The sequence below is a fragment of the Takifugu flavidus genome, unplaced genomic scaffold (genome assembly GCF_003711565.1).
Source record: "Takifugu flavidus isolate HTHZ2018 unplaced genomic scaffold, ASM371156v2 ctg883, whole genome shotgun sequence".
Classification (NCBI taxonomy): domain Eukaryota; kingdom Metazoa; phylum Chordata; class Actinopteri; order Tetraodontiformes; family Tetraodontidae; genus Takifugu; species Takifugu flavidus.
The window spans coordinates 1-19766 of record NW_026622493.1 but is presented as its reverse complement, the minus strand read 5'-3'; the positions used below and the strand labels follow the sequence as shown (position 1 = coordinate 19766).

The window sequence follows — 19766 nt, the reverse complement described above, 5'->3', positions numbered from 1 at the left end:
GTTAAAAGCAGCTCCACAGCAGTTCAATGTCTCCCTCCTCTTTCATTCACGCTCTTTTCTCTGCTTCTTTTTATTTATTTTTTTTCTTTTGCAGTAAGCGTCATCATATTGTTCCAGATCTGAAAGCCTGAAGGAGTGGTTGAGAAGAGGAATCTCTGGGCTGAGGCTTTAAGCGCACTCAAGCTGTGCACGTGAATGGCTACCAATCCATCTGAGTATCAACAATCTGTATACATTTCTAATTATAGAGTAGTATTAAGGTCTTGTGGACATTTAATTAAAATCCTAAGTTTATTTTATTTCTTTTTTTTAAATCTGTAGTTGGAATCAAAACCAAGTCCGTGCACAGTAATTTTGAAACTGCCACTATCTACAGCACCGCTCAGCTTAGCAGTAAAGCCCTCAAAATAATGTCTAAATTGTTAAAGAATGTCTGCACTTGTCACCTTTAGTCCAAATGGATTTAATAAGCATTTTTGATTTTGTTTCCAAGGTTGAAGAGAGGAGTAGAGGGTGGTCAGAGGACCCAGAATAGTGCCTTAGTGTTGTTTTATGCAGGGGCCAGGTGTGTGTACCTGCAGGGTGAATGCCTGTAAAATGTTAAATGTTCATCGTGTTGATGCTGGTAACTTAACAGGAATTTTCTCTCCATCAATAAAAATAAGTCCAAACTAGTGAACAGAGGTTGAGGCCTAAAATACGTAAAAGAAAAAAAAAAAGGCCGTGTTGTGTCTGCAATGTGCTTTGTTTTGTTGAACATCAATACATAAATGCAGCCCTTAAATCAAATTTATTAGATTAGATTAGATTAAACTTTATTGTTATAGCACATGTACAGGTACAGAGCAACAAAATGCAGTTTAGCATCTAACCAGAAGTGCAAAAGAAGCAGCAAGAGAGGATAATAACTTAATAAATACAGTATGTGTGGTTTTTTTACAATCGTTTACCAGGTTGTGCTATAAACATATTTTACAGATGGTGTTTACATTAAATGCCTTAGACTATAAGTGCAGGAGCTATTTAGCTATTTACATAAGATAGAGGAGATGTGCAAATTATAAATTACGTGTATACAGATACAGATGATAAAGTGCATGAGTGCGCAGGACAGGTTTAAACAGTAGCTGCATTGGTTACTAAGCTAGTGAGTTGTTGTGTAAACTGCTGTAGTGTAGTGAGGTGTGGAGTGTGTAAGGGTCAGCAGGAGTTCAACAGGGACACCGCTCTGGGGAAGAAGCTGTTCCTCAGTCTACTGGTCTGAGTCCTGAGGGTTCTGTAGCGCCTCCTAGAGGGCAGGAGGGAAAATAGTCTGTGGGCGGGGTGGGAGGAGTCCTTGAGTATGCTGCGTGCTCGATGCAGGCAGCGCTTCCTCTGGACATCTCCGATGGCAGGGAGTGTAGTCCTTGTGATGCGTTGGGCAGTTTTCACCACCCTCTGCAAGCCCTTGTGCTCAGCGATAGTGCAGCTTCCATACCAGACTGACACGCAGTTGGTCAGGATGCTTTATATAATAAATTTATATACAGTACTGAAATCAAAGTGTTAAACTTAATGTTTGGTGGTAAACTTTCTCGCCAGCACCAGAAGAATAAGTTCTGGTCAACTTCCGTCCATTTCCATCATATTTGTACAATTTGTTAATTTGCTTTGGAGTTTACAGATATCTTCCTTTGTTTTTGGAATGTATTCACACACAGATTACAAATCAAGCTCTCCTAAACTCTCCATAAGATGAAAATGCTGTAATAACCCTTGATCTTCCACGGTGGTAACAGCAGGCCCCCTAGGATGAAGTTATATTCTTTCTTGATCCTAAGATCAAGGTCAATGTCCCTCAGGTCATTTGAACATTATACCTCTTTTTGAAGGGTGTTGTGATTGTTCATGGTGGCATCATGGGGCTCAACCTAAAGGAATTTCCCGGAATGTGTGACAGAGTGCGGCAATAAAGAGAAAGTAATGTTAAATGACCATATTTTTAAGTTTACAGCAACAAACGGACTCAACCCCAGTAATCTCATTTTAACTGTTGATGCCTCACTAGATTAGAATCAGCAACCTAGAAAATGTCTTTGCCACAATTCCTCAGTGAATTTGAAGGTGGCTTCATTTGCAGCTACTTTCAGCATGGGGAAAAAAAGCTTTTCTTCTCTATCACCACGTGTAAAAGACCCCACCCCAGGAGAGTCAATATGAGGAAATGATGCACTTCCCCTATTAATTTTCTGATAAAATGTTTAGTTTGAATGAACACTGGCAACACATTTTAATGAAGAAACGTTTTCTTTAATACAGCATCAATAATAAAAGAAGTTTTAAGCCTCCAAAGAAAAAAGAAAATAGATATTTTTATCACATAATGTGCCATAAAGGTCACACCTTTCTTACCGCGTGCCATGTACATAAATGATTCTTTCCTTCATACCGGAAATGATATGAGTGACACCCTCACTTTTATATAACAAATTTATACATGACCCTTTAGGACCCACAATAAGCCTGTCCAGAGCATGTCTTGCATTTTGCATGATTTAGTGCCACATTTAGCAGCATTTCCAATGTTTGTTTAACATCAATCCAACCACTATATCTCAAATATTAATCATGTTATTTTCTTCTTCTTTGGTGACAAACGTTCTCCCAAGAGCACCGCTACGGTGACTTCATGTTAACTTCCTCTTACTTCTTTAACTTCCTGTCGTCATTTCACCAAATTTGTACGGTTTCTCAATTTGTTTTAGAGTTTTTAAAAGTGTTCCTAAATTGTTTCAACATTTGTCAGTTGTTAATTATGAATGTTATTTTGTGTTGCACATCGCATCCTGGTGAATAAAAATCCAAATGAATCGGTAAATGATCGTGGTTGTTGTTAAACTCTGTCGTTATCCTGTTTTGCGATCCGTTAGGGTAAATTATTTATTTATTTTAACTGCAAATCACTCTGTCTATTATATTTGACTTTGTCATTTTCCCTGCTGTGTTTGTAACGTTTATTACGCTTGATTCCGTTTGGTTTCTCCCCGGTATTTGTGGTTACGGTGCGCATCCAAAGTTCTCCTGAGGACAAAAAGGGCGGTGCTGCGTTTACGAGCACAAGCCTGTTTCCGGAGCTTGGTTCACCATTTCGACACTGCGTTCGCTTCTGCTGGCATCGCGGATCTCCCCTCTCAGCTCGGAGGTCTAAAACACGAAAACTTTCCTGAGCAACTAATGCGACTAAATCAACGAGCGAACACGGGTCCGGACCGCGATGTTGACACAACGCGTCCGGGTGCGTTGTTTAGCTAACGGACACTTAAGCTACTCCGACAAGGCCGAGAGAGCCTCGGTTTACGACTTTATCCACTTTAATAGCTTTTCCCAGATACACTTATGGTATAAAAATATTTGGAAAAACGTAACCAGCCATTGTTCGGATCAGGCGGGCGTCATTTTGTTGGATATGATCGTTATTTTCCGCCGTGACGCTGTTTTGCTCGTCGATGGGATTCGAGTCATTTCCCGGCAGATCTTCTGTTATTGTTTTGTCCTTTTTCGCTTTTTAATCTTTTTTTGTGGTGGAATGTTGGAACAGAACTGTTCCCACGGGTTCCCGAGTGGAATGTCGGTAGGATTGGCTTCACGGGAATTGTCGCATATTGTTTGAACATTAACAAAAGGCGGGTGGAGTTTGTTCTGCTGTAGCTGACGCGTTTTAGGCTCAAACGATAAATATGGGTCCATTATTATTTTGGGAATCCTAACCAAATTGCTCTTAATAAAGCGAACAGATGTTTTTTTCATAAACGCACTAGTAAGGACTTCTTATATACCCTTATTTAAATAATTTTCGTTCCATTCTTGCTAGAATTGATAACGATGTACTCCGAATACTGTGTGGAAACCCTCCATATCTGGTGTCAAAGCTCTCAGTGACTCTATTACCTTCAAGCTTCATTCATTAATACTCTGATCCGCCTACTTTCACTTTCGTTTCTGACCATCTAAACCTTCTAGGTCCCATCATGGAGATCACTCGCACCATTATTGCAGTCTGTCTTGGCCTTGTGGTGGCGTCCCAAGGTGAGTGACATGCAGGCCTCCATGTGACATCAGGTTGTGTTTCTGAGCAAAGGTGTGTTTTAACCTGGTCTCTTCCTCTTCTGCTCATTATTGTTGCAGCCCAAGACTGTTCAAACCTGTTCCAGGACCAAACATGAATTTGAAGGACTCTGACATTGTTTTGACTACATTCCCAGATGGGAGCAGGGCTACTTTTGTCTGCAGTTTGGGCCACACTACTGCAGGAGGGTCCGGGGTTGTTACGTGTACTGCTGGGAGCTGGAGTCAAGTGACGCTACAATGCAAGAGTAAATATTTGGAATTTAAATGTTCAGCTCTGTAATTTGGAGCCCCAGTGTAGCGCTTGTCTCCCATTTGTGGTCTCATTACAAATTGCTGTTCTGCTGACATGAAGAGTTGTAGTTAACGAATCTTTTCTTTTTCCAGAGAAGATTTGTGGTTCTCCTGGGCAGGTGGACAATGGAGAAATAGAGTATCCTTCAGGGAATGAGTTTGGTGCTAAATTGTGGTTAGTGCAACCCCGGGTTAGTAATATGAACTAAAATAGAACTAGCTTTAAATTGTGTCTTATTCTTAATAAACCTAAACATATTGGTGTTTTTTCTCGATGTAGTTTTAGGTTGGTGGGGAAACGTGAACTCACCTGTGGAGATCAAGGCTGGTTGGGCAGGTTACCTGAATGTGAAGGTTTGTAATATCTGAGGAGCTCCTGACTGAAGGAAATGAAACTCTTTGATCTCCATTTTAATAGATGTTTTGATTTTGCAGTGGTGACATGTGACCCACCTGCTGGCATTCCCAATGGCCTCTTCAGCCCTGTTAAGGACGTATATAATTATCGAGAAGTTGTACAGTACAGTTGTACAGGGGACTTGATCCTCAATGGATCCAAATCAGTAACATGTTCTGAAGATGGAACATTCACACCAGGTCCCCCTCAATGTACTCGTGAGTGTCTTTCCTCCTCAACCCTCTCGCACCATCTGTCTTGTTCAGATGTCCAGCAAACCAGTTTGTTTTTCACTGGCATTTGAAAATTCTCAATCATGGTTGTTTTTTTCTGTTTTAATGGCTTTATGCAGAGGTTGAGTGTTCACACCCAAAAGTTGCCAACGGTGAATGGGTCTCTGGTTCTCGCCCTCCCCATAAATACCTGGCTACAGTGACATATAGCTGCAATGATGGTTATAAAATGGAAGGGGACGCCACCATAGAATGTGGACTGAATGGTCAGTGGATGCCAGGAATTCCTAAATGTACAGGTAAGTGAATGAAAACACTAGTATTGATGTTACAAGATTTAAGACCAAGTGTGAAGCACTTTTCCCCAGTCATGGTTCCAGCTGTCAGTCACTCACACTTTCTTCCCTTTTTCCTGAAGAGGTTAAAAGTTTAGGGGATTTCCTACTTGGATTCTGTACAATCCTTGACTTCTATTGTAGTTGCAGAACAGAAGGTCTCTGTTTCTATATATTTTTTTCTTTCTTCATCCTGCAGCAGTCACTTGCAGTCCCCCACCAACGATTACAAGCGGCACTTTCAGCCCACAGAAACCTTTGTATCAGTACCTAGAGATGGTAGCGTACAGTTGTGACCAGGGTTTTACTCTGAGTGGATCTAAGTCACTGTCGTGTTCACTGATGGAACCTTTAAAGGTTCTCCGCCAACGTGTAACAGTAAGTGCTTTTGATAATCCTAGAATTTTAAATCTATTTTTGTGAGACGGTGGTTTATTATGAATGGGATCATTCAGGATAATCAATATAAACGGATTAAGTTTGTGGGTTTATCGTGATGTTTTGTATTTTTAGCTGTTAGAGTCTTTCTGTTAAGATGAACCAATATTGACGGTGTCGCCTGAGATGTGAGCAGCTGGAGTTTATCGTGGCTCGCCGTCATTCAGATATGCAGAGGTGGTGCTGCTGGCCGTGGCTTTTCCATCTGATGAACACGATTCATGTTTGAAACCATTTTGTAGTTCATCTTTAACTGTTGGAACTTGGCTGATCTGGAGTTCACTGTGACTGGAGTCACGTGGTTCCAAACTGGGACTTGGCTGGTGCGTTCAGGGCGCGAGACTGGCCAGTACCAGTTGTCCAGACTCTTCAGCCTGTCGGGGGGGCAGAAGCCTGTTGTTTCCCCCTTTGTGGTCCAACTCCAACTCATTTACCATCATCAAATGTTTTTTTAAGTTTTCTAGAATTATCCACTAAAAGTGGATCTAATCATGTCTAATATTTATTATAGTGTAGTTTCATATCTGCTGTTCCTGTTTTTCCCTCATTTTTCTGGGTGGAAACAAACAGTTTGAATTAAAAAGGTTAAGACTCAACGATAAATCCATGAACTTAATTCCAATTTTTGTTCCAGAAATATTTTCTTCTCTTTTCAACCGTGTGCATTCCAAAGACATTGAGCTGACATCAGATGATTTATGTTTATTTATTTTTCATCCCGCAGCAGTAACTTGCAGTCCCCCACCAACGATTACAAGCGGCACTTTCAGCCCACAGAAATCTTTGTATCAGTACCAAGAGATGGTAGCGTACAGTTGTGACCAGGGTTTTACTCTGAGTGGATCTAAATCACTGTCGTGTTCACTTGATGGAACCTTTAACGGTTCTCCGCCAACGTGTAGCAGTAAGTGCTTTTATTGTTTCACAATTTACAGAACTCTAAAATAAACCCTTATTTGGCTAATTTGCATGGGTACAACATGACTGCACTCATGGAAATAGAAGATCTTGAAGGTTTTAATCCATTATTGGAGAATTAAGTTCATGGATTTATCCAGAGTTGAACTGGTTAAAGTGCACCGTGTTCTCTTCCCCTCCTCCAGTTTATTCTGGTCGTTGGTGCGATTCTCATTGTCCTGATTTACCTTTGCAGGAAAAGTGTCTCCAACTACACCCACCACCACCACCATCACCACCCCAACAGGTAGAGTCAAGCTGACGACTTCCTCTAACAACTTCCTTTATTTCCCCTGAGACTGAAGATCTGCTGTTATTTTTCTGTCTTCTCTTTATTTCTCTCACAGATGGTGGTTCCAGTACCACTGTGGCAGTGGTTGGTGGCACTTTAGCTGGTAAGTCTTTGACTCGTTGAGCTTTGAAGAGCTTCCTGGTATCAGCTCTTTTACAACGTCTCACATAATTCTGATTTGTGTTTTTATAATAACCAACCTGAATTAATCCAACCAACTGTGCACCAGTTTTGTAAGAGGAGTGTGTTTGGATTCATTGTCAACATATTACATGACGGTTGTTTCTAAACATGTCCTATTTTATTCCCATTAAAGAGTGCTGATTGTTTCCATCTCAGTTGTTGTCCTGGTGTACAGGAAAAAGCGGGAAAGGTGAAACGATCTTTTACTTTGCAGACTAACCAATGAAACGGTTTTAACTTTACTGACGACTCGCCTGGCTTCAACCTTTCAGTCTTTATGTTCAGACTTTCCAAGCTTACTGTCTGTCTCTGGTGCATGTTATTAAGACTGTTATTACACAAGGTTTGCCTTTGGTTAGTCAGTAGGAAACCCCCTTTTGAATGATCTTAAAATTAGGCCTGGATGTTTTCCTTGGGAACAACTGACGTGAACAAAGATGGACGACTGTCTTCCTTTAATCATTTAAAAGCTGAGCCAGGACGGCCTGGGAGGAGGGTGCAGAGGTGGAGCGAAGGATGGAATCAGTGTTCATATCCCACCCAATCATGAGAATCATGAGCTTGTTTGTTTGTTCGTCTTGAAAGCTAAAAGCTCGTGTTGTCCATCTTTGTATACTGATTTTGGTTGGAATATCTTTATGTTGTGCAGTTTTGTTGTCCAAATGACTTGTCTTGTGCTGTGGTGACCCGTTGATTAATGGTAGCAACCACGGGTTCTGTGTGTGTGCTGGGGGTGTTTTTTGTCTTGGTTTTAAGATCTTAAGTATGCAAAATCCACCTACATGCTCATTATTATTGACTAGTTAATATTGGATTACAGCTCTAGGAAAGACCTTCATGGCAAACAGGGCACAGAAACCGAAGAGGAAGTAGCTCTTTCGGTAAGAAGACGGCCCACCAAGCACACACTGAACTGCTGTCATGAGAAGATAGTGATGTGATGAACAAATGCGTCCATCAATTATCTGTCAGCCTTCCTGTCATTTACAGGAGGGCAAAGGAGGAGCTGAGAACATTAGGAGAGTGTGGCCATGTCTTTCTTACTGTAGTTTAGCAGCTTGCTTTACCGTCTCCTGCTGCTTTCGTGGCTCTTGTCTTTGGAATGGCTGACACGTGCGTTTACGTCCACCGGCTTAACTGGCAACCCGCTGATCTCCGTCCTCATTGCCGTCTTTCGTGCCAGAACCTCTCTGGAGCTCTGCTCAGCTTGAACTTGATCACTGATCTTTTGCATAGACAGAACTGGTGTGTCTGTTCTAGGTTACTCTAGAAGACACAGAATCTCCAGAAGATGATGAACCCTCTGTACAGAAACCAAAAGACTGACACGCTGAAATCTTCCTGTTAAAAGCAGCTCCACAGCAGTTGAATGTCTCCCTCCTCTTTCATTAACGCTCTTTTCTCTGCTTCTTTTTATTTATTTTTTCTTTTGCAGTAAGCGTCATCATATTGTTCCAGATCTGAAAGCCTGAAGGAGTGGTTGAGAAGAGGAATCTCTGGGCTGAGGCTTTAAGCGCACTCAAGCTGTGCACGTGAATGGCTACCAATCCATCTGAGTATCAACAATCTGTATATATTTCTAATTATAGAGTAGTATTAAGGTCTTGTGGACATTTAATTAAAATCCTAAAAGTTTTTTTTAAATCTGTAGTTGGAATCAAAACCAAGTCCGTGCACAGTAATTTTGAAACTGCCACTATCTACAGCACCGCTCAGCTTAGCAGTAAAGCCCTCAAAATAATGTCTAAATTGTTAAAGAATGTCTGCACTTGTCACCTTTAGTCCAAATGGATTTAATAAACATTTTTGATTTTGTTTCCAAGGTTGAAGAGAGGAGTAGAGGGTGGTCAGAGGACCCAGAATAGTGCCTTAGTGTTGTTTTATGCAGGGGCCAGGTGTGTGTACCTGCAGGGTGAATGCCTGTAAAATGTTAAATGTTCATCGTGTTGATGCTGGTAACTTAACAGGATTTTTCTCTCCATCAATAAAAATAAGTCCAAAACTAGTGAACAGAGGTTGAGGCCTAAAATACGTAAAAGAAAAAAAAATAAGGCCGTGTTGTGTCTGCAATGTGCTTTGAAGGAATTTAAAGTTTGTATTTGACTTCAGTTAATCTCAAACCTTCACATTCACTCCATTAATAATGAACACATAAATCAGTTTTAAGACCATCCCTTTAATGATGGGCCAACTGGAATTTCATAGTTTTAACATATTCGCTTTGGACATTGTTTTTTGTTTCAATAGTGCTTCAAAATATTCTTTTTAAAATGTCTTTAAATGAGTCAGTTTTATTGTGGATGAGAAATAGATGCTGTGTCTGTTACATTCAGCCATCATGACTGAGCTCTGAAATGTTTGCACTGGCTTAATTTATTTAATAAATTTGTGTAAAAGGTTGTTTTTTTTAGCGCAAAAATGAATAACTTCAGGTTTTCTAGCGAAATGTTCTGATGTGTGAGTGTCTGTGGGTTTGTGTTGAACTTTTTAAACATGACAGTATCATGAAAATGAGTCATTTGCGCTTGAAGCACATTAAAACAAAGGCTGTATCCAAAACCCTCCGAGTGGTCTCTGAACAATTCTGCTGCACACACGGCTCATGTTGCGCATCTTTAAGTGTAGAGTTGGATAAAACTGAGGATTCTCAGCCAAATTAAAACAAAGAGCCACAGAACAAAGACTCGTTAAGAGGGACAGTAAAGGTCGAAGTTATATACACTTTTTAAGAAGCATACAATGCACTGTTTAGTCTTAAGGGACCAAATGAACCAAGCAACGGCCTCTGCTAGATGAGCGTAACCAAGACGACGCTGTGCCACCCTAAGGTCGAGGAGCCCTCAGGGTGGCACAAGGTCCATGAGGACTGGATCTCCAGGTCACACACACATAGAACAAGTGGCGAGTACGGCGTCGTGAAATTAAATCATATGTTGCAGGTAGTCGCAATTTGAATAATTATATTAAAAAATCCCAAACAGGCCAGATTTCATGGAGATGACGCACTACGACTGATTGAGAGGGCCTCGAACATATCGAGAAAAGTACAACTCAGCAGCTGTAGTTAATATACTCCATGTTCGACACCAGTTTACACTGATACTTAAGGAAAAAGCTACAGTTGATATTTAATATCCTGGTTTATCACATTTTGTAATTTTTGTCTCACTTTGACACGCATCTTTAGCCTCTAATTTCTCTATGAGAACTCTTGGGCGTAACCTTTGACTTTAAGGAGTGCTTTTAATCATTAGCAAAACATTGTAAAGATTATTGACTCGGAATAATGGTGAAAAGATCGTCCAGCACGTGCTAATTCCAGGATGGATTATCGTAATTCATCGTTAATCTCTGAGAAGCCACCAGTTGATCCATTTAATGCTGCAGCTAGAGATCTGATAGGAATGGACAGAAACAGATTATCGTTAAGTATCAATAAGATAGTGAATCAACCTTCCTGGTGATGACATACACTAAAACTTCTACACAAAATTAACCAAACCGTTAACTGCAAGCGTAACACTTCCGTCGCAAACACATGACGCACATCAACGTGGTCCATCCCCGTCACGTGGTTTGTACGCCACAATTGTGCGACACGCGAACAAACGGGCGTGTGTTTGTTGTTGGGAAACGTAGGCGAAACACTTAAAACGTTTGCTTGGAAGGGAAGCATCAAACGGTGATCAGGCGATGGAGAGAACGAAGCTTTCGCTAAAACAATTGTGTTAAATAGTTCAAAAAAGTGAACTATTTTAATAGTCAACTGTAGCGACAGCTGCTGGACAATCTGGGCATAACATTTTTTAGGAACACTAAAGAGCAATATGTCGTAAAACCAACAATAATACAGCAATGCGGTGTCATGCATGTTTCACAATGAATATTCTATGTGCATCTATGTGCAACTGTTTCACTGTTAAAGACATGATTGATACACTATAATTGGGTGAATGTACCTCCATAAAATACCATATTCAAGAGTGATATGTTTGATTTACAGACTTCTATTTAAAACCATCCTCTGAGCCTTAATGCTTAACATTTATATTTTATTGTCAATAAAACACCCTGGAATAGTTCCGAGACATTTTCTACATCACTGCTTTAACTGGAGTATTCAGTTAATTTTGCTGTGATTTTTGTTTTACCCATCAAGACATCCGTGACAGATTCAGCGGTGTATTCAGCGGCTGATGGACTGTGTTGGAGGGAGAAAACACCAAACTGCTGAAGTAAAATCAAGTCTGCTTCTGATGACAAATGTCCTTCACTGTAACCGATTTCAAATGGTGCTAGAAACAGAATTGGACTCTGAACACCAAAAGAAATCAGTCAACCTTGACTTGAGGACAACAAGCTTGAGCTGTGGGAAGGTCACTGTGGGGTCAATGAGTGGCCATGTTTGTTTTCCCTCTTTGTGACACTTATCCGGAACCTGATGTTGGCCCAGCGAGAACGTACACCTCCCACCCCAAGAACACTGATTTCAAATGGTGCTAGATAGATGACAATACTCTAAGCCACCACCTGAAACCAGCTTCCAAGGGGGGCACTTGAGGAAATCCAGCCAAGTAGATCATATAATATTATCATGAAAACAAAAAGGGAAACGTAAAATATGTTAAAGGTAAGAAATAGTATTAGACGCGATGCTGTTATTGATGTAAAATAAGATGGATTACATGTTTTAGCCACTAGAGGGCGACAAAGACAGAGCTCTACTTACATCTTGGTGTGCAGTCTTTGGGCACAGAAAAGAGAAAGAGATGAGAGAAGTGGTTCAGATCCGGTAACAGACAAAGCTGCAAAGAGATAATGTGAATAAGAAGCAGTTGATTTATCTAGACCTGCAGAAAGTTCTTTGAGTTACACATATACCTTGCCATGGCTATCACAGAAGAACTAAACTGGAACATATGAAAAACACGAGAATCTTAGGAAACGACAGCGGGCAAAGGCTTTGACTGGGCCGCCAAAACCTCAGAAACAAACCCAGCCAAGGATTACAGGGGGAACAAGTAGATGACACTTGAAGATGCTTCATGATTCAAAAGTACATTTAAAACTACGTTAAGACTTTGGTCGAGTCCCCAAGTCATTTGGGACGCTTTTGCCAAAGGAATTTGCTGATTGATCAAGGAAAAAATTCTGTTTTTTACAGTATAGAAATGATTAGAAACCTACAAAAATATCACAAATATCCATAAGTTTTCTTTTTTCTGCAGTACAAATCAAAAAAAAAAAAAAAAACCCCGAACAGCTGTTAAAGGAGATCTTAACATTAACAAATGAAAACAATGTCTGATCCATTTCGCTGATGTAGGTCAATGAATTAGTAATAAGTTGAAAGTTTTAAACTGGCAGCCGTGTTGACTGGAGCAGGATGACGTCCAGGATCTTAGAGGGCTGCCAGAGACAAACTGGAAGGTTTTCTGGGAAGGTTTGGGCTCAGACACATATCTGATTGACAAGCTCATTCCAGAAGCAGACGGAAAAGAAGGAAATTAGGGGAGAACCTTTTTCATCCTGCAGCAGTAACTTGCAGTCCCCCACCAACGATTACAAGCGGCACTTTCAGCCCACAGAAACCTTTGTATCAGTACCAAGAGACGGTAGTGACCAGGGTTTTACTCTGAGTGGATCTAAATCACTGTCGTGTTCACTTGATGGAACCTTTAAAGGTTCTCCGCCAACGTGTAACAGTAAGTGCTTTTGATAATCCTAGAATTTTAAATCTATTTTTGTGAGACGGTGGTTTATTATGAATGGGATCATTCAGGATAATCAATATAAACGGATTAAGTTTGTGGGTTTATCGTGATGTTTTGTATTTTTAGCTGTTAGAGTCTTTCTGTTAAGATGAACCAATATTGACGGTGTCGCCTGAGATGTGAGCAGCTGGAGTTTATCGTGGCTCGCCGTCATTCAGATATGCAGAGGTGGTGCTGCTGGCCGTGGCTTTTCCATCTGATGAACACGATTCATGTTTGAAACCATTTTGTAGTTCATCTTTAACTGTTGGAACTTGGCTGATCTGGAGTTCACTGTGACTGGAGTCACGTGGTTCCAAACTGGGACTTGGCTGGTGCGTTCAGGGCACGAGACTGGCCAGTACCAGTTGTCCAGACTCTTCAGCCTGTCGGGGGGGGCAGAAGCCTGTTGTTTCCCCCTTTGTGGTCCAACTCCAACTCATTTACCATCATCAAATGTTTTTTTAAGTTTTCTAGAATTATCCACTAAAAGTGGATCTAATCATGTCTAATATTTATTATAGTGTAGTTTCATATCTGCTGTTCTTGTTTTCCCCTCATTTTTCTGGGTGGAAACAAACAGTTTGAATTAAAAAGGTTAAGACTCAACGATAAATCCATGAACTTAATTCCAATTTTTGTTCCAGAAATATTTTCTTCTCTTTTCAACCGTGTGCATTCCAAAGACATTCAGCTGACATCGTCCTCATTGCCGTCTTTCGTGCCAGAACCTCTCTGGAGCTCTGCTCAGCTTGTGATGTCCAGTTTTGTAACACTGATCTTTTGCATAGACAGAACTGGTGTGTCTGTTCTAGGTTACTCTAGAAGACCCAGAATCTCCAGAAGATGATGAACCCTCTGTACAGAAACCAAAAGACTGACATGCTGAAATCTTCCTGTTAAAAGCAGCTCCACAGCAGTTCAATGTCTCCCTCCTCTTTCATTCACGCTCTTTTCTCTGCTTCTTTTTATTTATTTTTTTTCTTTTGCAGTAAGCGTCATCATATTGTTCCAGATCTGAAAGCCTGAAGGAGTGGTTGAGAAGAGGAATCTCTGGGCTGAGGCTTTAAGCGCACTCAAGCTGTGCACGTGAATGGCTACCAATCCATCTGAGTATCAACAATCTGTATACATTTTCAATTATAGAGTAGTATTAAGGTCTTGTGGACATTTAATTAAAATCCTAAGTTTATTTTATTTCTTTTTTTTAAATCTGTAGTTGGAATCAAAACCAAGTCCGTGCACAGTAATTTTGAAACTGCCACTATCTACAGCACCGCTCAGCTTAGCAGTAAAGCCCTCAAAATAATGTCTAAATTGTTAAAGAATGTCTGCACTTGTCACCTTTAGTCCAAATGGATTTAATAAGCATTTTTGATTTTGTTTCCAAGGTTGAAGAGAGGAGTAGAGGGTGGTCAGAGGACCCAGAATAGTGCCTTAGTGTTGTTTTATGCAGGGACCAGGTGTGTGTACCTGCAGGGTGAATGCCTGTAAAATGTTAAATGTTCATCGTGTTGATGCTGGTAACTTAACAGGAATTTTCTCTCCATCAATAAAAATAAGTCCAAAACTAGTGAACAGAGGTTGAGGCCTAAAATACGTAAAAGAAAAAAAATAAGGCCGTGTTGTGTCTGCAATGTGCTTTGTTTTGTTGAACATCAATACATAAATGCAGCCCTTAAATCAAATTTATTAGATTAGATTAGATTAAACTTTATTGTTATAGCACATGTACAGGTACAGAGCAACAAAATGCAGTTTAGCATCTAACCAGAAGTGCAAAAGAAGCAGCAAGAGAGGATAATAACTTAATAAATACAGTATGTGTGGTTATTTTTACAATCGTTTACCAGGTTGTGCTATAAACATATTTTACAGATGGTGTTTACATTAAATGCCTTAGACTATAAGTGCAGGAGCTATTTAGCTATTTACATAAGATAGAGGAGATGTGCAAATTATAAATTACGTGTATACAGATACAGATGATAAAGTGCATGAGTGCGCAGGACAGGTTTAAACAGTAGCTACATTGGTTACTAAGCTAGTGAGTTGTTGTGTAAACTGCTGTAGTGTAGTGAGGTGTGGAGTGTGTAAGGGTCAGCAGGAGTTCAACAGGGACACCGCTCTGGGGAAGAAGCTGTTCCTCAGTCTACTGGTCTGAGTCCTGAGGGTTCTGTAGCACCTCCTAGAGGGCAGGAGGGAAAATAGTCTGTGGGCGGGGTGGGAGGAGTCCTTGAGTATGCTGCGTGCTCGATGCAGGCAGCGCTTCCTCTGGACATCTCCGATGGCAGGGAGTGTAGTCCTTGTGATGCGTTGGGCAGTTTTCACCACCCTCTGCAAGCCCTTGTGCTCAGCGATAGTGCAGCTTCCATACCAGACTGACACGCAGTTGGTCAGGATGCTTTATATAATAAATTTATATACAGTACTGAAATCGAAGTGTTAAACTTATTGTTTGGTGGCAAACTTTCTCGCTCCAGCACCAGAAGAATAAGTTCTGGTCAACTTCCGTCCATTTCCGTCAAATTTGTACAATTTGTTAATTTGCTTTGGAGTTTACAGATATCTTCCTTTGTTTTTGGAATGTATTCACACACTCTTCTGCCCTCGGCTAAGCGCTTTAGCATCGGCAGCGAGCTAAACATATGGCTTCAGTAACCACTCGTGAAGCGTTCTGTGGTTTTTACCGATCCACTTTATTTTTGTAAAACTGCAAGAAAAAGATCACAATACTTAACTTTCGGTTTCAATGTAAAAACGTACATTTTGAGTAGCGGCTACAATCGTAAAAGATATTACTTACAGATTATGCCTTTGAGAAGTGCAAAAGTAAAAGAAGTAACCGGATTGGATCCAAGAGCAACCCGTTTTCCGTGTTCCGCAGCACTTTTATCTGGCGCTCGACGTACTTCCTGTCTCCACCCTACTCCACTAAATGGCAGCGCGACAGGATCGACTGTAAATTGACAACTTACATCTAACAAACAAACCTCCGGAAAAGGAACAAGCAACACAAAACTGAGGGACAGAACACACACAGATTACAAATCAAGCTCTCCTAAACTCTCCATAAGATGAAAATGCTGTAATAACCCTTGATCTTCCACGGTGGTAACAGCAGGCCCCCTAGGATTGAAGTTAATATTCTTTTCTTGATCCTAAGATCAAGGTCAATGTCCCTCAGGTCATTTGAACATTATACCTCTTTTTGAAGGGTGTTGTGATTTGTTCATGTGGCATCATTGGGGCTCAACCTAAAGGAATTTCCCGGAATGTGTGACAGAGTGCGACAATAAAGAGAAAGTTTTAAAATGACCATATTTTTAAGTTTACAGCAACAACAAACGGACTCAACCCCAGTAATCTCATTTTAACTGTTGATGCCTCACTAGATTAGAATCAGCAACCTAGAAAATGTCTTTGCCACAATTCCTCAGTGAATTTGAAGGTGGCTTCATTTGCAGCTACTTTCAGCATGGGGACAAAAAGCTTTTGTTCTCTATCACCACGTGTAAAAGACCCCACCCCAGGAGAGTCAATATGAGGAAATGATGCACTTCCCCTATTAATTTTCTGATAAAATGTTTAGTTTGAATGAACACTGGCAACACATTTTGATGAAGAAACGTTTTCTTTAATACAGCATCAATAATAAAAGAAGTTTTAAAGCCTCCAAAGAAAAAAGAAAATAGATATTTTTATCACATAATGTGCCATAAAGGTCACACCTTTCTTACCGCGTGCCATGTACATAAATGATTCTTTCCTTCATACCGGAAATGATATGAGTGACACCCTCACTTTTATATAACAAATTTATACATGACCCTTTAGGACCCACAATAAGCCTGTCCAGAGCATGTCTTGCATTTTGCATGATTTAGTGCCACATTTAGCAGCATTTCCAATGTTTGTTTAACATCAATCCAACCACTATATCTCAAATATTAATCACGTTATTTTCTTCTTCTTTGGTGACAAACGTTCTCCCAAGAGTGACAGTTTTGGTGACTTCATGTTAACTTCCTCTTACTTCTTTAACTTCCTGTCGTCATTTCACCAAATTTGTACGGTTTCTCAACTTGTTTTAGAGTTTTTAAAAGTGTTCCTAAATTGTTTCAACATTTGTCAGTTGTTAATTATGAATGTTATTTTGTGTTGCACATCGCATCCTGGTGAATAAAAATCCAAATGAATCGGTAAATGATCGTGTGCTGTTGTGTAACTGTTTTGCGATCCGTTAGGGTAAATTATTTATTTATTTTAACTGCAAATCACTCTGTCTATTACATTTGACTTTGTCATTTTCAGCGCCGACCCTGCTGTGTTTGTAACGTTTATTACGCTTGATTCCGTTTGGTTTCTCCCCGGTATTTGTGGTTACGGTGCGCATCCAAAATTCTCCTGAGGACAAAAAGGGTGGGTGCTGCGTTTACGAGCACAAGCCTGTTTCCGGAGCTTGGTTCACCATTTCGACACTGCGTTCGCTTCTGCTGGCATCGCGGATCTCCCCTCTCAGCTCGGTAGGTCTAAAACACGAAAACTTTCCTGAGCAACTAATGCGACTAAATCAACGAGCGAACACGGGTCCGGACCGCGATGTTGACACAACGCGTCCGGGTGCGTTGTTTAGCTAACGGACACTTAAGCTACTTAAAATAATTTTCGTTCCATTCTTGCTAGAATTGATAACGATGTACTCCGAATACTGTGTGGAAACCCTCCATATCTGGTGTCAAAGCTCTCAGTGACTCTATTACCTTCAAGCTTCATTCATTAATACTCTGATCCGCCTACTTTCACTTTCGTTTCTGACCATCTAAACCTTCTAGGTCCCATCATGGAGATCACTCGCACCATTATTGCAGTCTGTCTTGGCCTTGTGGTGGCGTCCCAAGGTGAGTGACATGCAGGCCTCCATGTGACATCAGGTTGTGTTTCTGAGCAAAGGTGTGTTTTAACCTGGTCTCTTCCTCTTCTGCTCATTATTGTTGCAGCCCAAGACTGTTCAAAACCTGTTCCAGGACCAAACATGAATTTGAAGGACTCTGACATTGTTTTGACTACATTCCCAAATGGGAGCAGGGCTACTTTTGTCTGCAGTTTGGGCTACACTCCTGCAGGAGGGTCCGGGGTTGTTACGTGTACTGCTGGGACCTGGAGTCAAGTGACGCTACACTGCGAGAGTAAATATTTGGAATTTAAATGTTCAGCTCTGTAATTTGGAGCCCCAGTGTAGATCTTGTCTCCCATTTGTGATCTTATTGCAAATTGCTGTTCTACTGACGTGAAGAGTTGTAGTTAAAGAATATTTTCTTTTTCCAGAGAAGACTTGTGGTTCTCCTGGGCAGGTGGACAATGGAGAAATAGAGTATCTTCCAGGGAATGAGTTTGGTGATAAACTTGTGGTTAAGTGCAACCTCGGGTTAGTAATATGAACTAAAATAGAACTAGCTTTAAATTGTGTCTTATTCTTAATAAACCTAAACATATTGGTGTTTTTTCTCGATGTAGTTTTAGGTTGGTGGGGAAACGTGAACTCACCTGTGGAGATCAAGGCTGGTTGGGCAGGTTACCTGTATGTGAAGGTTTGTAATATCTGAGGAGCTCCTGACTGAAGGAAATGAAACTCTTTGATCTCCATTTTAATAGATGTTTTGATTTTGCAGTGGTGACATGTGACCCACCTGCTGGCATTCCCAATGGCCTCTTCAGCCCTGTTAAGGACGTATATAATTATCGAGAAGTTGTACAGTACAGTTGTACAGGGGACTTGATCCTCAGTGGATCCAAATCAGTAACATGTTCTGAAGATGGAACATTCACACCGGGTCCCCCTCAATGTACTGGTGAGTGTCTTTCTTCCTCAACCCTCTCGCACCATCTGTCTTGTTCAGATGTCCAGCAAACCAGTTTGTTTTTCACTGGCATTTGAAAATTCTCAATCATGGTTGTTTTTTCTGTTTTAATGTCTTTATGCAGAGGTTGAGTGTGCTGACCCAAAAGTTGCCAACGGTGAATGGGCTTCTGGTTCTCGCCCTCCCCATAAATACCTGGATACAGTGACATATCGCTGCAATGCTGGTTATAAAATGGAAGGGGACGCCAGCATGGAATGTGACCTGAATGGTCAGTGGACGCCAGGAATTCCTAAATGTACAGGTAAGTGAATGAAAACACTAGTATTGATGTTACAAGATTTAAGACCAAGTGTGAAGCACTTTTCCCCAGTCATGGTTCCAGCTGTCAGTCACTCACACTTTCTTCCCTTTTTCCTGAAGAGGTTAAAAGTTTAGGGGGATTTCCTACTTGGATTCTCTACAATCCTTGACTCCTGTTGTAGTTGCAGAACAGAAGGTCTCTGTTTCTATATATTTTTTCTTTTTTCATCCTGCAGCAGTAACTTGCAGTCCCCCACCAACGATTACAAGCGGCACTTTCAGCCCACAGAAATCTTTGTATCAGTACCTAGAGACGGTAGCGTACAGTTGTGACCAGGGTTTTTACTGAGTGGATCTAAGTCACTGTCGTGTTCACTTGATGGAACCTTTAACGGTTCTCCGCCAACGTGTAGCAGTAAGTGCTTTTATTGTTTCACAATTTACAGAACTCTAAAATAAACCCTTATTTGGCTAATTTGCATGGGTACAACATGACTGCACTCATGGAAATAGAAGATCTTGAAGGTTTTAATCCATTATTGCAGAATTAAGTTCATGGATTTATCCAGAGTTGAACTGGTTAAAGTGCACCGTGTTTCTCTCCCCTCCTCCAGTT

General features: G+C 40.7%; 2 protein-coding genes and 1 long non-coding RNA gene across 3 annotated transcripts; 2 read left to right on the top strand and 1 right to left on the bottom strand.

Moving 5' to 3' along the window:
* Positions 1 to 4208: 4208 nt before the first annotated feature.
* Positions 4209 to 9792, top strand: LOC130521337 (complement decay-accelerating factor-like). The gene is given in 11 exon segments (XM_057024923.1): positions 4209 to 4352; positions 4679 to 4752; positions 4834 to 5013; positions 5148 to 5327; positions 5563 to 5700; positions 5703 to 5741; positions 6955 to 7005; positions 7106 to 7153; positions 7369 to 7423; positions 8054 to 8114; positions 8494 to 9792. Coding segments are annotated over 11 exon segments (900 nt in total). The 5' UTR covers positions 4209 to 4344; the 3' UTR covers positions 8560 to 9792.
* Positions 9793 to 15661: 5869 nt separating this feature from the next.
* LOC130521339 (uncharacterized) lies at positions 15662 to 16021 on the bottom strand. The gene is made up of 2 exons (XR_008949290.1): positions 15793 to 16021; positions 15662 to 15699 (listed from the first exon to the last, which is right to left on the bottom strand). It is a non-coding gene; the product is annotated as an uncharacterized LOC130521339 (long non-coding RNA).
* Positions 16022 to 17406: 1385 nt separating this feature from the next.
* On the top strand, positions 17407 to 19694 carry LOC130521338 (C4b-binding protein alpha chain-like). The gene is made up of 8 exons (XM_057024924.1): positions 17407 to 17512; positions 17822 to 17887; positions 17987 to 18175; positions 18315 to 18414; positions 18504 to 18577; positions 18659 to 18838; positions 18972 to 19151; positions 19387 to 19694. Exons 2-8 carry the CDS (start codon positions 17830 to 17832, stop codon positions 19497 to 19499), a joined length of 894 nt encoding a protein of 297 aa, XP_056880904.1. The 5' UTR covers positions 17407 to 17512; positions 17822 to 17829; the 3' UTR covers positions 19500 to 19694.
* Positions 19695 to 19766: the final 72 nt, after the last annotated feature.

Excerpts from the sequence above, each read along its gene's own strand:
- LOC130521338 (XM_057024924.1), top strand. The coding sequence starts at position 17,830 with ATGGAGATCACTCGCACCATTATTGCAGTCTGTCTTGGCCTTGTGGTG. Across the intron at positions 18,176-18,314 it reads AGTGACGCTACACTGCGAGA|AGAAGACTTGTGGTTCTCCT; the intron begins GTAAATATTTGG and ends TTCTTTTTCCAG. Across the intron at positions 18,839-18,971 it reads GGGTCCCCCTCAATGTACTG|AGGTTGAGTGTGCTGACCCA; the intron begins GTGAGTGTCTTT and ends GTCTTTATGCAG.